The 15,641-nt window shown below is 37.8% G+C and overlaps 3 protein-coding genes across 5 annotated transcripts; 2 read left to right on the forward strand and 1 right to left on the reverse strand.

Annotated features, from left to right (window-relative positions):
• Nucleotides 1-1,046: 1,046 nt before the first annotated feature.
• On the reverse strand, nucleotides 1,047-3,050 carry LOC137948515 (uncharacterized protein At2g34160-like). Its single transcript, XM_068794601.1, has 6 exons — nucleotides 2,960-3,050; nucleotides 2,684-2,835; nucleotides 2,280-2,328; nucleotides 1,365-1,427; nucleotides 1,212-1,276; nucleotides 1,047-1,139 (listed from the first exon to the last, which is right to left on the reverse strand). The coding sequence occupies exons 1-6, from the start codon at nucleotides 3,048-3,050 to the stop codon at nucleotides 1,047-1,049; spliced, it is 513 nt and encodes a 170-aa protein (XP_068650702.1).
• A 6,654-nt stretch (nucleotides 3,051-9,704) lies between these two features.
• LOC137948517 (uncharacterized) lies at nucleotides 9,705-11,456 on the forward strand. The gene is made up of 4 exons (XM_068794602.1): nucleotides 9,705-9,715; nucleotides 9,846-10,137; nucleotides 10,590-10,742; nucleotides 10,852-11,456. The coding sequence occupies exons 1-4, from the start codon at nucleotides 9,705-9,707 to the stop codon at nucleotides 11,239-11,241; spliced, it is 846 nt and encodes a 281-aa protein (XP_068650703.1). The 3' UTR covers nucleotides 11,242-11,456.
• A 517-nt stretch (nucleotides 11,457-11,973) lies between these two features.
• On the forward strand, nucleotides 11,974-15,477 carry LOC137948628 (uncharacterized). 3 transcript variants are annotated; one of them, XM_068794735.1, is made up of 3 exons: nucleotides 11,974-12,310; nucleotides 12,492-12,648; nucleotides 12,756-15,477. In XM_068794735.1, the coding sequence occupies exon 3, from the start codon at nucleotides 12,885-12,887 to the stop codon at nucleotides 15,117-15,119; it is 2,235 nt and encodes a 744-aa protein (XP_068650836.1). In that variant the 5' UTR covers nucleotides 11,974-12,310; nucleotides 12,492-12,648; nucleotides 12,756-12,884; the 3' UTR covers nucleotides 15,120-15,477. The 3 variants fall into 3 exon arrangements, with proteins under 3 accessions (XP_068650836.1, XP_068650838.1, XP_068650837.1); XM_068794737.1 differs by having other exon boundaries at nucleotides 12,821-15,477; XM_068794736.1 differs by lacking the exon at nucleotides 11,974-12,310 and having other exon boundaries at nucleotides 12,454-12,648.
• The last annotated feature ends 164 nt before the right edge of the window (nucleotides 15,478-15,641 follow it).

Genomic DNA, 15,641 nt, shown 5'->3' on the forward strand with positions numbered 1-15,641 from the left:
TTTTTGTCTTTTCTTCACTTTTACTAGGGTGAAGAGTATAGTTGTATTATTAGTATTTTTAGCATCTATAAATAAAGCTTAAGGGTGAAGAGTACTCTAAACATGTATTCTACTCACGTTCCTCTCTCTTCTTTTCCTCTTTTTTTCTTATTCGTTCTCTCCTTTACCAAAGATTGTTACCCATGGACTCCTAAAAATCAACAAGTTTTATTTATAGATGCCAATAATTATTTAATTTAATATAATATTTTATAAATTTTTAATGTAGTTTTTAAAAATATTATTTGTTTATACATATTTTATTACCTTCTTTTTTATAATAACAAAATATAAATTTTGTATATTAACTAATTAAAAATTATATTCTAATCTATTTAACACATTTTATTATTGATTTAAGATATTTATAATTTTTTTTTAAAAATAGTTTTTTAAAATCTTATTTATGGGTACGTGTTTGATTACCTTCTATTTATTTTAATAAAATATAAAAAGTATATAATAATTAATTAAAAGTTTTAAAAATAAAACAATGATTTTAAAAATAATACAGAAATGATAGCTTTAAAAAATTGTATTTTGTGTGGAAGCAGGTTAGAGTCATAAGCCTGAAGAATATGCATCCATCCATAATATTGCCGATGGGGCGAAGGTAGTGGCACTCACGCTTGCCAAACTCTCTCTGGATTGATGGTTTAAGTTATGCAAAGTTAATGTGCATTCTACTGTTCTGTGAAAAATCAACAACTTCGATATAAATGGCTATATTCACTTTTTACTGCAGCTACTCACGGTATATTGCAACTTGCAAGTCCAAATATTGTCACAATATGAGTCTTAGTGTAGGCAAGTGTGCTTGATTAAGCGTCTAAAAGTTCATGCACTAACACAAACGACAACCTACAGAGGTCATCTAAATCACCACAAAATCAGAAAGCGAAAACTAAGTAGTGGCATGTCTTGCCTCTATCCTCAGTCCGTGGTCGATATATTTCACAAAGTGTGAGAAACAGATAAAGGAAAGTCTCTTACTGCTACAGTTTCTGTCATTCCTTCTTATATTCGACAGCCTCACGGTCCCCGTTTGCGGCCAACATCAGGTCTTCAAAGTTCTCTGTCTTCCCCAGCAGTATTTCAATCTACAAGGCAAAGAAGTGAGCAGCAGTAATGAAACATGTATAACCTAGGAGTGGTGGAAATGTTTAGCTCACCTTGGCTTTCTGAACTAGGCGTCCCTTGGTCTCATCCTTCATGTCTACCGTTGATGTTAAAATCTCTGCTCAATCGGGAGGGTACGAAAAAATAAACGTCGGGAACCTTCTGGAAAAACTTTTTATAGACCCAATCAAGAGATATGTACTTACTCTTCTCAACAGCCAGACCATTGTTCTTCAAAATCTCAGATATGGTAACCACAGTAGCAATTGCTGTACAGGAATCAAGTAACCCCATTTTAATTTCCTTTTCATTTACTTTTCTACGAAAACTTAAATTTACTTTTAAAATTTTATAAAATCAGACATGCGTCAGACGACATACAAATCGTGGCCATAAATAAAAGCAGTCACCATAAAAAATAAAAAAAAACTATTATCAGCAGAATACAGAAATAATCAAAGTAAAAGTGTTTGGGATTTTAATCCGTATTAGTTTTTAAGGTCGAACATTGCAGGCATATAATGGGGCAAACCTTTACATTCCTGCACATTATTTGCAGGAAGAAAAGGTATCTTGGTAGGAACTTTCGAAGTAAAGTTTCAATTTATCACATCTAACATTCATCTAATTTATTTAAATATCACGAAAAATAAGACCGGAAGAAAATCGCTTGGCTGCGAGATTTATTACATAGAAATAACACTCATAAAGGGTAAATTGGCCGCATTAGTAGTTGCATTAAATAATTCAAGAATTAGAGTAATACGTAAGAGATAAAACCTCAACGGCAGATGTGGAGAAGGACATCATGTTGCTAAAATTTCTTAACAGATATCACACTGAACATCAATATTTCGGTCTACAAAAGAAAACCTGCTTAAGAAAATGTACAAGCGACTAGGATAAGAAGGGATAGGAATGAAAGTGACGGAAAGGATCTCAAATCTCATTTCAAGAACTCGTCTACACTAAGCAAAACCGCTGACTAACTACAGCCAATTACTGGGAGTATTGAAACAAAGAAACATCAGAAACAACAAGAAGAAAACCACAAATGTCCACGATCGCCACTCGGATTCAAAAGGTAGAAGTGTTTCCTACTGAGATTTAGCAAATCGTACCCATGCCTAAAGCCGAAAGCTCCACCTCATTGTGCTGTTGCATGTACTTCTGCAACCAACGAATACGAAATAGCATCAGAAGCTTAAAAATATGCCGCACAGGAATCGGAAAAGAATAGAAAAGCGAGCACTAATTCCACATTTCAAAGTTCAAACTTCACTCTTACTCGAAACGAAAAATGGCAACTGTATTCTAATAACACTAACAACAACAAGATCCGGCGGGTAAACTAAAGATTGCGTTTGTAGTTCTGATCAAATCAATCTCAAAACGCAGATCGGCGTGCGATCAAGTACTCTCGCGAAGGACGAAGACTAATCATAAAACGCAATTCGACAGTGAAGTGGTCGACAAGAACACATTATCTAGATCAAAGGAAGATGACGCATTAGTTCCTGTGTACCTTGGCTAGATTGACATAAAAGAAGAGTGGCTTCTTGGTGTTGGAGACCTGAATCCGGTTCTTCTTGTGGACGGGAAGAACGTTCTTGGCGTCTGCAACTGCAACCGCCTCCATGCCCAAACTCCAATGTCCTTCTCTTAATCTTCGTCTTTCTTTTTACACTCTCGAAGTGAAGAATGGCTAGAAAATGTCAAGCGCTTTTCTTGTAAGCGGATTATATAGCGCGGAGAAGGTGGAGCTTTGGTACGGGGAAAACGAGGCGTGGCGGGTGCTGACTGGCCGGTGATTGGTCACCCTGGTTGGCAGTTAGAGAGCAGCTAACTGACTTGGCGGGAAAAAGTCCCTCTCTTGTAGGAAATGGCGACATTGCCCCTGTGCTTTTGCGCTTCGATTGATCTCTTCATCTCTTAAAGGCGGTCGACCGGCATTCTAAATATAGATTATGACACGTGCGAAATTATAACCACATGATCAAAATTTACAAAGAAGCCTTAAATAAGTTACATCTATGACGTCATACGTTTCCTTCAATGCATCGGTCTGTATTAAGTACATTAGTATTTAATGTGTTTTATTAATCTAAAATTTTAATATTTACTATATAGTACTGATTTATTAATTTATATAACATTAAAATAATAGTAAAATAATTTATATTTAAATTTTGGATTAGTTAGTTATAATTTTTTGTTATTATAGTAATAGTAAAATAATTTATATTTATATTTTAAGGATAGGATCATACTTTTAATTTTTTTTTAAATTTTTTCTACAAATCTTAGCAATTCTTTTGTTGTTGGGTATCTGCCACAATGAGGAGATATGTAGGGGTGGTCATCAGGTCGGTATTTACAGGGAAACCAACCTGACCTGACCTGACCTGACCCGAAAAAATCCGATTTCGAGGAAACCAACCTGACCTGACCTGACCCGACCCGAAAAACCCGGGTTCGGATTTGTAATTTCACCATGTGGGTGGGGGACAGGGTGGGAAAAAAATCCATCAGGTCAAGGGCCTGATTTTCCCAAACTTGACCCGAACCCGACCACATATGAGACAAAGTAGCTGATGTTGTACAGTTTCTTTCATGGTGGGCAAAGTTAGTGTTATCCATCTATATTTTCCTTTTGTACTATCAAAACGTAACCATACCATTTATATTCATTGAAGAGAGCTTTTTGCTAGATTATATAACGTTTTTATGGCAATTCATTCCCTGTCTTTGCACCTTTTCTTTTCTATCTTGACATCTTTTTATGAAGTAGGGTCACGATTTGAACCATCTCTATTCAAAGCAAAAAGACTAATTTTGGACATAATGATTATAAACCCCTATATTTTTCATATGACATAACCTCACTCTCCACCATTAATCATAATTATGAGCAAAATTCGGTCAATGTAGGTGCTAGAATCAAGAGTCTAAGCTAAACAACAAGGATCATCTTCTCTCTTAGTTATGGAAGGCATTGTGTTGGGTACATGTTTTCTATGAATAGCTCCAATATTGTTATTGTTGTTCTTTTGCTCCAAATATGTAAACGAAATTTATGGGAGTCTCTTATTTATAGGTGATAAATCTTCTCTCTAAGATGCATTTTTTCTTGATAAAATAAAAGTTAGGTTCTAATCAGATTCTTTGTGTAGGAAAAAGAAAAATTGGCTCACATTTTGTTGAAGCTCGATAATGCATCAAACATATCTCCCTGACTCCATTTTGTTGAAGCATTATTTGCTTGTTGATAGTGGTTTTTTGTGGAGTTTCCATGAGTTTTTAGGACTTTTAAGTAAGGTCCAATCTCTAATTTCTTTTTTCGAGTTTTTTAGTTTCTTAGAAATTTTGAAGAACAAAAATGGAAGAGTCTTACATGACTCTCATAATAAGAAGTCTTACAAAGCCAAAATTATTATGGAAGTAGGTCTCACAAAAGAGTTTCAGTTTAAAGGTGTTTTAGTTAAGTTAGTCTTCTATTCATGTTGAATTATTTTATTATGTTAGGACTTATCTTTAAGTGTTAGAATTTGGACTCTACTACGTTCTTCTATTACAAATAGAGGTTCATGTACTCTGATTACAACAAGTCAATGAAGTATTTCTCTTTTTCATAAATTCAATATGGTATCAGAGCAAGTTCTATGAGTTGGCTCGGTCAACCTACAGAGATAATGTGATCATTTTCTTATTTATTATCTGTAGCAGTTTTGGTTCGTATTTATCCTTTTTCTCTCTTTTTAGTCCCTTTATCCATTATTTGTTTTGCATTTTCACCTCTATACTGAGTTTTTCACATTTCATATTATATATTAACGGAAATATATTTGAGTATACTTTAAAGCGAAAAGATGAATTTTGACAATTAGAGTTTTCTACAAAGAGAAATCAATATTTGAATCAGCAAAATGTTAGATCGCCAGAGAGGTTGAGTAGCAACAAAAATCTTCAACTTCTGAGCTATTTTATGTTATCAAGAACAAGACTTTATATGAAGAATTATATATGAAAAGAAAGATATGTAAGTCTATTTTATTATCTAATCAATCAATTCTATATCTAAGTTTTTTATTTGGAGATATTGATATTGGAAGTGTCAATGGTCATGATGGCAAAAGGAGAAAGAGTACTTAGTTCAGTCAAATTACAAAGACCAAAATCTATCAGATTATTTATTACAAAAGAAGTATATTTTATGAAAATAAGTTATACTTAGATAAAAGGAATTTAAGTCTAGTTTCAGAAGGACAAAATTTTATGTCAATCTGATCTATATTTAAGAATATATTTACATTGAAAAATCTGAATTTAAGCTGAATATTTTGCGTCACTTTTTGAGTTGCTGTTATTGATCAACGATATCAAGAAAATATCTCACTTACCCCTTTTTTGTCGGTTACCTTTCTCCAACCATCCTTTTTTTACTCTAACATACCCCTTTGGGTCAACCTCTTTTGTATTCCTTTGGTTAGTGTAGCTTTATATATATATGGGTGTTTTAAGTACATTGAGACTTTTTATTGGTATCCGTGGATCTTTTATTGCAGTCTTATGAATGACATGCATTACCGACTTTAGTGATTATTATCACTATATTTGTTCGAAATCCTTTGAGTTTGGTTTTGACATGTGTTTTATCACCCATTTTTACCTTTTGAGAGTCTGTGTCCAATTTCGTACATATTCTTGGGACATCGTGATGGAGGAGATTATTACTATATCTATGTTATTTGTTTCAAGCTGAGATCATTGTCATTACCTCCCAGCTTGAGGGGGAGAAGAAGATGTCAAAGTCCTAGGCAAAAGTACTTCCCAGGAGGTCACCCATCCTAGAATTACTCTTGCCCAAGTTTGCTTAACTTCGAAGTTCTGAGTCAGATACCTAGCCATTACAACCCGTTTAAGGTGCGGAAAGCCAAGTACCTAACTCAGACCACAAACTCTAACAAGAGTGGACAGAACCACTCTGACACCCACCCCGCCTATTCTGGAGCCGCTTCTCACAGGATACACATGCGGGCCGTGGCATACCTAGCTTTGATACCATGTCAAAGTCCTAGGCAAGAGTACTTCCCAGGAAGTCACCCATCCTAGAATTATTTTTGCCCAAGCTCGCTTAACTTCGGAGTTCTGAGTCAAATACCTAGCCAATATAACCCGAAATGACTAACCGTTTAAGGTGCGGAAAGCCAAGTACCTAACTCAGACCACAAACTCTAACAAGAGTGGACGGAACCACTCTGACAAAAGAAGCATAAGAAAGAGGTATTTTATTCCATATGTTGTAGTAATTTTTATGTGTCCAAAATATTCAAGAAAGAAGGAGCACAAAAAACAAAGTTTTTGCATATATGAAGAATTGTATTTGTGATGAACTTTTTTCAGCAAAAGAAAATTGAAGACTAAGAATCTTTTCCATTGCAAACTGAAGTTATAAACTCCAGCTTGAGGGGGAGTGTTGAAGAACAAATATGAAAAAGTCTTCCATGAATCTCACAATAAGAAGTCTTACAAAGTCAAAATTATTATGAAAGCAGGTCTCACAGAAGAGTTTCAGTTTAAAGGTGTTTTAGTTATATTAGTCTTTTATTCATGTTGAGTTATTTAATTATGTTAGGACTTATTTTTAAGTATTAGAGTTTTGGTGTAATTGGGACAAGGGTAGTTTAATTGTAATTGGACTCTACTACTTTCCTTTATTATAAATATGCGTTCATATACTCTGATTATAACAAGTCAATGAAGTATTTATTTTTTTCATAAATTCAACAAGAAATCTCAGTTTGATGGAACTTTTAGTTCATGGGACTAAAAAAAACAGACTAAAATAAGTAGAGTAAAAATGTATAAACATCTTAAACATGCCTACTAATTTGTGGATTAGTTATTGGGTAATGAACAATGTTAAGGTGGGTGCAAGCAACTCCGAAAAAATTAGTATTGCACAATGTAAGAGTAGCACCATTAGATGAGACAATAGAAAGTTGTTTAAGATGGTATTGACATATTCCAATTTGTGTGAAACATGTGAAACGACTATCTTAGCCGTTAGATCATGATTGAAATATAAATATGTTGAACTATTTCATCATTTTTTTCTTTATATTGATTTATCAATGAAAAATAGAAAGACATTAAAACAAATTCCTACTTTGCCATCAATGTCATTTTGGAAGGGATAAGGTAAAAGAAGTAAATTTACACTCGTTGATTGGGTTCATGTTACTTTCCCAACTTCCCACGATTCACAGCACACGTGGCATAATCTACTCTCACTCGTGGATCACTTAACCGAGTCGGATCTTCGAAGCCTGACACGCTTTGATCTTCTCCGCTTGCCGTTATCCGTTATCTCATAAATATTGCTTCTGAGAAGCATAATCGGATCCAGTTCCCTTCCCGTCTTCGAAGTTACGATCTCCAGAGGCCATCCATTTTCCTTTTTCTTGTGTTTACTTTTTTAATTCGCTTTGATTTCTTTGGGAACTGTTTTTTTAATCAACAGTACGAGTTTTTCTTTCATGTGAGAGATTTCGTTTTCATTTTTGTAGTTTTGTACTGGTCTGAGATTTTCTCTGCTCTGCGCCCTGTTCTCCGACTCTCCACATGCATCTCCAAACCCTGAAATCTCCGTTTCCATGCAGCAACTCCTCTCTCAGTGCGGTATCTCCGCCCGTAGCTCGTGCCATTTTTCCAAGCCCCCGGTGGAGGCCGAATCGCGGGGTTCTGCTCCAGCCGCTGTTGGCCGGGAATTGCAACGATAATGGACTCGCGGTTTCTGATGATCGTTCGAGTCCGGGGAGGTTACCTTATTCTTGTGGAGAGGAGGAGAAGGTCAGGAAGGGGGGAAAGGTGGTGGACGTGGCGACTCTAGGGAACCTCTGTGTCGATGTCGTCCTCAATGTGCCGCAGCTGCCGCCGGACCCGTTTGAGGAGAGGTTGACGTATATGGAGCGATTAGCGGCTTCTCAGCCGGATAAGGTTAGTTTTCTTTAGGGTTTGTTTCTCTATGTGGAATTGCTTGGATTGAGTTGTTAGAATGTTTTGGCAAAGCTTGATTGCAATTTTTCAGCCTCGTATAAATGCTAATGTCTAATGGTGAACGCTGTTGTTTTTGTCTAACATCTATGAATAGAATCTCAAATATGCTGCAGAAAGCGACCGTGGTTTGTAGTTTTTCTGTGGAAAACTTCCGAATTTTGATTATTTTCAAGTGTTTTCCTCATAAAACGACGAAATGACTTTTCTTCCATTTATGAGAAGACTGTTGTGTGTCATTTTCTGGAGTGAAGCTCAGTTCAGAAGTAGTACAGGTAGCAACAAGACATTTTTTTTTATCATTATTCACTTTTTGTGTAATAAATCCTTTTGTCAGTGCTTTCAACTTTCAACCGGTCAAGTTAAGAAGGAAATGTATTTAACGACAAAATTTGCTGACATAGCTATTTAAATATGAGAATAGAAATAAAAAAAGGAAGGTACGTTGCACTCTGTTGGCTAAAAGTTGGACAAAACGCCAATATCACAAGTCCAGAATTGCGAGTATGACATCTGAATGATAATTTAATCTGATTTAAAGATAACCATGTTTAGATTGTTAGGAAGTGGTTTTACAAGGAAAATAACTTCTTTTGTAGGTCAGCTAATCATTTAGCTGGCACTCAGGCTAAATTAGATGTTTCACTCCAACGCTTTGTTGTGGAGGAAGCCCTTTTTAGCTAGGTATTGTACATGGACTTGGAGAAGTGGAAAATTGGTGTTCTTCTATTCAATGGACTGGAGTAAAAAAGAAGTATTCAGGCAACCAGAAACATACTTATGTTTCTCATTTTGAAGGAGAGACATGAATCAGAAGTAATGATGATTTTCATGGGTTGACTTCATAGGATTTTTAGTGGATGTTGCAAGAAAGAAAAAGAAAAAAGAAGAAGAAGTTTGAGTACAAGTGAGATTGTCAAAGTCAACAATTAGATGCTCATAACCATGTAAGGTCTTTGTCTGTCACTAACTATTTCGTCTCCACCACTTATCAAATGATGACTGGTTAACTGATTTATATGTATACTCTTTTCCTATAACGTGTCTTGGATGGGTGCCTATTGATTTGTTGTTGGCATACAGATTTTCTCTAGTAAAATTGTTTGTTTATGTTTTCATAGATTTTGATGGGAAATATGGTGCTAACTTCGAGTTTCATGTGAAGAAATTCTGGGAAGCTGGTGGCAGCTGCAACTTGGCTATAGCTGCGGCAAGACTAGGGCTCCATTGCATCACTCTAGGTCACGTAGGAAATGAAATATATGGTCGTTTCCTGCTGGATGTGCTCCATGATGAGGGTATTGTTATGGTTGAAATGGACAGAGATGAAGAAGACAATGATGGTTCTGCATATGAGACACTTCTCTGTTGGGTTTTGGTGGATCCCTGGCATCGACATGGATTTTGCAGGTAAACAAGTTCAAGCCATGAGTGTGTTTCCAACCTTTTCCTTTTTATTATGAGGTAAAGAGGTACTTCTTGCGCACACAATGGGCATATGGTATCTGTGGCAGTTCTAGCACTTCCATCGATAAAGATTCTCTCATGTCTTATATTTTTTTCACCAAATACTGATAATTGAAATCAGTATATAGAATATATCTCAAATTGTTTTGTTGCTTTGTACCCAGTCGAGCTGATTTCAGCAAGGATCCTGCATTCAGTTGGATGACCAATCTTTCTGAAGAAGTCAAGACTACCATAAAGCAAACTAAAATTTTATTCGGCAACGGTTATGTCTTTGATGAGCTGTCTCCTAGTTTAATCGGTGCTACAGTGGAGTTTGCTATAGATGTTGGAACAGCTGTATTCTTTGATCCTGGGCCACGAGGAAAGACTCTTCTCCATGGTACACTAGAACAACAAAGAGCACTTCAGCTATTGTTGGTGATGAGTGATGTGCTTCTTCTAACTTCTGAGGAGGTTTGCTCCTTTGCTGTAAAAACTTCCTAGTTTTGGTTTCATTTGTTTTTATCTGTTTTGTAGTTACAGTGGTTGTGTGATATCTATAGGTGTGTTTCTTAGGTTACAGTTTTTGCTATATTTATACCGGAGCATATGGAAAGTTTTGCTTTGTCAAAATGAGGTTTGAGCAGCTTGGTTGAATCATGACAGTTTTCCCCTTGCTCTCCTTGCCCTTGGCATATTCGAAATCAATCCTTGATGTATGAATGATATCATGTTTACTTCAGAAAAATAGTTCTTCAACTACGTCTATTTACTGTTTATTCTGCAAGCTTGACTATTTGGTCCATGTAATTGCAATAAGCTCCTAATTATTTTGTTGTTGGAAGGTTATCAGAGTTTCCCATTTTATACAAGTAAGGTGTGCTTTTGATCTAATGCAAATCAGTTGATGAAAGTCATTGTTCCAGGCATTCTCGTTAACTGGCATAACAAACCCTATCTTATCAGGGCAGGAGTTGATCAGAAAAGGGGTACGAACAAAATGGGTCATACTTAAGATGGGTCCAAAGGGTTCGATTTTAATAACACCAAAAAAAATATTTTGCGCACCTGCACTCAAGGTATCTCCTAGCATGGTTGTTTCTGTTAGTGATACAATTAGCTTTTTATGATATGATATCCAAAAATTTGAACATTGCGCTTACCATTGGTAGACTCTTGTTCTTTCAGGTGAAGGTTGTTGATACAGTTGGCTGTGGGGATGGTTTTAGTGCAGCTGTTGTATATGGTTTCCTGCATGGCATGGCTGCTGTAAATACATTAGCACTTGCAAATGCAGTAGGTGCTGCTACTGCTATGGGCTGTGGAGCTGGTCGCAATGTTGCTAAACTGGACAAAGTTTTAGAGTTGTTGAAGGATCCATATCCTTATGAAGATGATAAGTTTTGGGATAAGATAGTACATGAGAATCCAACCAAGGATGATATTACACTAATCTCAAATACAGCTGCTATAAATGGAAAATGTAGTCAGGTTTCTTGTGTTTCCATGCAAAGAGTGGTCTCTGAGTTACTGCCAAAACTCAGCTGCGCGGGGAAAGGAAGGGTATTGGCATCTTGATAGAAAATATTTGGGTGAAGAACAGTAATCAAAGGAAGAGATACTCAATCATGAAAACTCTGAAGGTACTTCAAAGTGAACTCATTGAAGAGCTCTCATGGCGGAAGCATGGTTTGTAGCAGAAAGTAATTGCTATCTCTGAGTTTAAACCCTCCTAAATGACTTATATATACATGTATTCATGATGTTAGAACTTCCAATTGTTGGCGACATAGTTGTTGGAAAATTAAAAAATAGATATAGCCGACGGCGGAGGGGAGAAAGTAGAAGTCGAGCAAGTCCCAGGCGGTAAATAGCAATAATACCCTTAAAGATTCAAAAAGTGGCGAGAAGACCCCTAATTTGTGCCGTTGGAGTAGAGGTAAGAGGACTAAAGTGCCCTTGGCCTCTCTCAGGGGCAAAAAAACTATTTTCGACTTATCAAATAGCAACTATGCCCTTAATGTAAAGATCGTCCCAAACGACGGCTTTAGAAAATAATTTTGATTCATTAGCAGCCGTCGATTAACCCCTTTAGTGGAACTCCGTACACGTTACTCCCGCCGTCGATTGGGTTGTGCGGTGGTTGGACTAGGAAACTGAGAGGTGGTGTTTTATATAATTGGACGCAAATGCCCAAAGTATTTAGATTCGGGCTCGGCGTCTCTTGTCGCTCCAGCCATTGCAAAGCCCTCTTCTGCCCTTTGCCCCTGCGGATAAACTCTCTTTTCTCTCTCTCTTTTTTCTCTTCAAATCCATTGCCCCTTCTCTGTCATCACTACCCAATTCTTACCGCCAAATTTTCTCATACTTCGCTGACACTCACCAATTCAAAAAAAAAAAACAAAAAGTCCTGCATGTTGGATTTGTTTCGCTTCTGCTCCCTGCTCTATTCCGCAAACCCTAATTGGTTCTTTTTGCTAAATCTGTTTCACGATCGTGGGAGTTTTCGTCTGATGTGATGAATTCTTTCCCCGTGGTTTGGTTTAGTAGAGGAGGTCAAGTTTTATGAGGTGCTGGCGCTGGATACTATAATTGATTGGAATCTTAGGTCTTTTTTTCCTCTGTTCATCGTTCTTGTCGCTTTGAGGTTTGTAAATTTATGTTTCCTTCTTTGTTTATTTTTGGTTGAATTGTGGGTTTTGATTTTCGGCTTTTGGGTATTATTTATTTATTTATTTATTTTTTGCTTGTTTGTGGGATATGTGGTATTCTGAAGAAGTCGGTGCTTTTCTCAGTGTGGTTTACTTAAACGAATTCTTTCTTTTCAGCTTTCATTTCTGTGGCATGTATATTTTGCTTGGCCATTCTTGTATTAGATTGTGGGCACCATTCGTCTCCATGAGTCACTCTGTAAATTGCATGGAATTCATCCAGTAGACCGAGAAGTGAACGCAGTGAAACAGGGACTGGAATCGAATTTTTCAGGTATTCTTTTTTTGTCCATCTTCATGCCAAAAGGGATATAACACAATTTTGCGTTAGTTTTTTTTTCATATATTTTGTTTACGTTTTCTGCTCTTTCTATCTTCCAGCTTTGCTTGACGACCACTAGGAAGGCAGTAGCTAATAGCAATTTGAACCTGGTGAATCCCCTCAGGTGTTCCATACCAGGAGAGAGCTATTCTTATCATTTGGTTCCCTGTTTCAAGACTCTCTTCTTCATGGCTAAACATGAGCTGGTTCTTGGTCAAAGTCATGACCTTGCGCTTGGGCAAAGCCGGGAATTAGCTCTTGGCCACTCTCATGGCTTGGGCCTTGGCCAAACCCACAACCACGAACTTGGCATGGGTCATCCCCATGATCACAATCTGGCTCTTGGACAAACCCATGATCATGAGTTGGCCTTACGGCATACACATGAGCATGTTCATGAACATGAGCATGAATTAGCACTTGGCCACACCCACAATGACCATGTTGGTGATCATGACCATGAACTTGCCCTTGCTGCTCAAAACCATGAGTTAGATCTTGGGGATAATCATGAATTATCAGTCGCAGACAACCATGATTTGGGGGTTGATCAGAACATGGAATTATCTATGGTTCAATCACAAGAACTAGCTATCCAACCAGTCCAAGAAATGGGCATGTCCCAACCACAACTTCTAATCCCTAGTGCCTCTGTTGTTCAGTCTCGAGTTATTGCTACTCACCCCGGCAATGAACTTACTGTTGGGCAAGAATTCCCTGATGTGAAGGCCTGCCGAAGGGCCCTGCGAGATTCTGCCATTGCCCTTCACTTTGAGATTCAAACAGTTAAATCTGATAAAAGTCGATTCACTGCTAAATGTGCCAGTGAAGGTTGTCCCTGGCGCATACATGCTGCTAAGCTCCCTGGAGTTCCTACCTTCACCATAAGGACAATTCATGAACAACATACTTGTGGGGGAATAACCCATGTTGGTCATCAGCAAGCATCTGTTCAATGGGTGGCAAACTCTGTGGAGGAGAGGTTACGTGAAAATCCACAGTGCAAACCAAAGGAGATATTGGAGGAGATCCATCGGGTCCATGGGATCACCTTATCGTACAAGCAGGCCTGGCGGGGTAAAGAGCGGATTATGGCAGCTGTCCGCGGGTCCTTTGAGGAGGGTTATCGTCTTCTTCCCCAGTACTGTGAGCAAGTTAAAAGGACAAATCCAGGAAGTATTGCTTCAGTCTATGGAAACCCAGCAGATAATTGCTTCCAGAGGCTATTTGTTTCATTTCATGCTTCTATTTATGGGTTTGTAAATGCATGCCGACCACTTCTAGGTCTTGACCGAACTCTTCTGAAAAGCAAATACCTTGGTACTCTTTTATTTGCGACTGGTTTTGATGGTGATGGGGCATTATTTCCTCTGGCGTTTGGAGTTGTCGATGAAGAAAACGATGATAATTGGATGTGGTTTTTGTCTGAGCTGCATAACCTCCTTGAGACTAATACAGAGAATATGCCGAGGCTCACAATATTGTCTGATAGGCAGAAGGGCATTGTTGATGGAGTGGAAGCTAACTTCCCAACTGCTTTTCATGGATTCTGCATGCGGCATCTCAGTGATAGTTTCCGTAAGGAATTTAATGATACAATGCTCGTTAATCTTTTATGGGAAGCTGCTCATGCACTAACAGTTATTGAATTTGAGGCCAAAATACTTGAAATTGAGGAAATTTCACAAGACGCTGCCTATTGGATCCGCCGTATACCTCCCCGGCTGTGGGCCACAGCATACTTTGAGGGGACACGGTTTGGGCATCTTACAGCAAATATAGTTGAATCACTGAATAGCTGGATACTGGAAGCTTCTGGACTTCCAATAATTCAGATGATGGAATGCATCCGGCGGCAGCTCATGACATGGTTCAATGAAAGGCGAGAAGCAAGCATGCAGTGGAACACTGTGCTTGTTCCCACTGCTGAGAGGAGAGTCTTGGAGGCTCTTGAGAGGGCTAGGAGCTACCAGGTTCTTAGGGCAAATGAGGCTGAATTTGAAGTTATATCACATGAGGGGACAAATATTGTAGATATTCGGAACAGATGTTGTCTATGTCGTGGATGGCAGCTATATGGACTTCCTTGTGCTCATGCTGTAGCAGCTCTCCATTCATGCCGACAGAATGTTCACCGGTTTACTGAGAGCTGCTTCACTGTGGCAACTTACCGTAAAACCTACTCGCAGACCATTCATCCAGTCCCAGATAAAAGCCTTTGGAAGGAATTGTCAGATGGAGCACAGGATGGAGGGACTAAAGTGGAAATTGTTATCAATCCTCCCAAGTCTCTTAGGCCACCAGGTCGTCCACGGAAAAAGCGTGTTCGTGCAGAAGACCGGGGAAGAGTGAAACGTGTTGTACACTGTAGTAGATGCAATCAGACCGGACACTTTAGAACAACATGTGCAGCACCTATTTAGGTATTTGTTGTTGGTAATTCGGGAAGTTAGTGCATGCTTCTGTGCCAATATTGTGAAAAAGTAGGTTGTTTAATGTACTTGAACCTATTTATTAGAAACTAGTTTGCAAATTGAGGTTATTTTTTCCTCCAAACAAAAAAAAAAAAAAAAAAAAAAACCACTGAGGCATGTTACACGTTTTGTTACTTGGCCTATTTGGTAGAGGTCCTCATAAATAATGCTATTGTTGGCTGCATGGTTCAGATTACTGCTCATTGTCATGGTGGATAGTCCCTTTTGTTCTTTACTTTGTGTCTTAATCCTGATTATCTTTTCGAATGACACTCCTTGATGCTTTATTTTAAGAAAGTGGGTCTTGAGGGAGTGTTGGCTCAATAATTTTCTAGTTTTCTATTGATTTGCTTTTATCTTTTTGGTTTTCTTTGTCTACCATAAATCAACTATAGCTCAGAAACTATGCTTCCAACTGCTGTTGATTACAGATGAGTTCAGTCTTGATGTATTGGGCCCCATTCATTGGCT

Source organism: Aristolochia californica, unplaced genomic scaffold (assembly GCF_029961685.1).
Source record: "Aristolochia californica isolate CCGP_79_NKW_82.1479 unplaced genomic scaffold, dmAriCali1.0.hap1 SCAF_13, whole genome shotgun sequence".
NCBI lineage: Eukaryota > Viridiplantae > Streptophyta > Magnoliopsida > Piperales > Aristolochiaceae > Aristolochia > Aristolochia californica.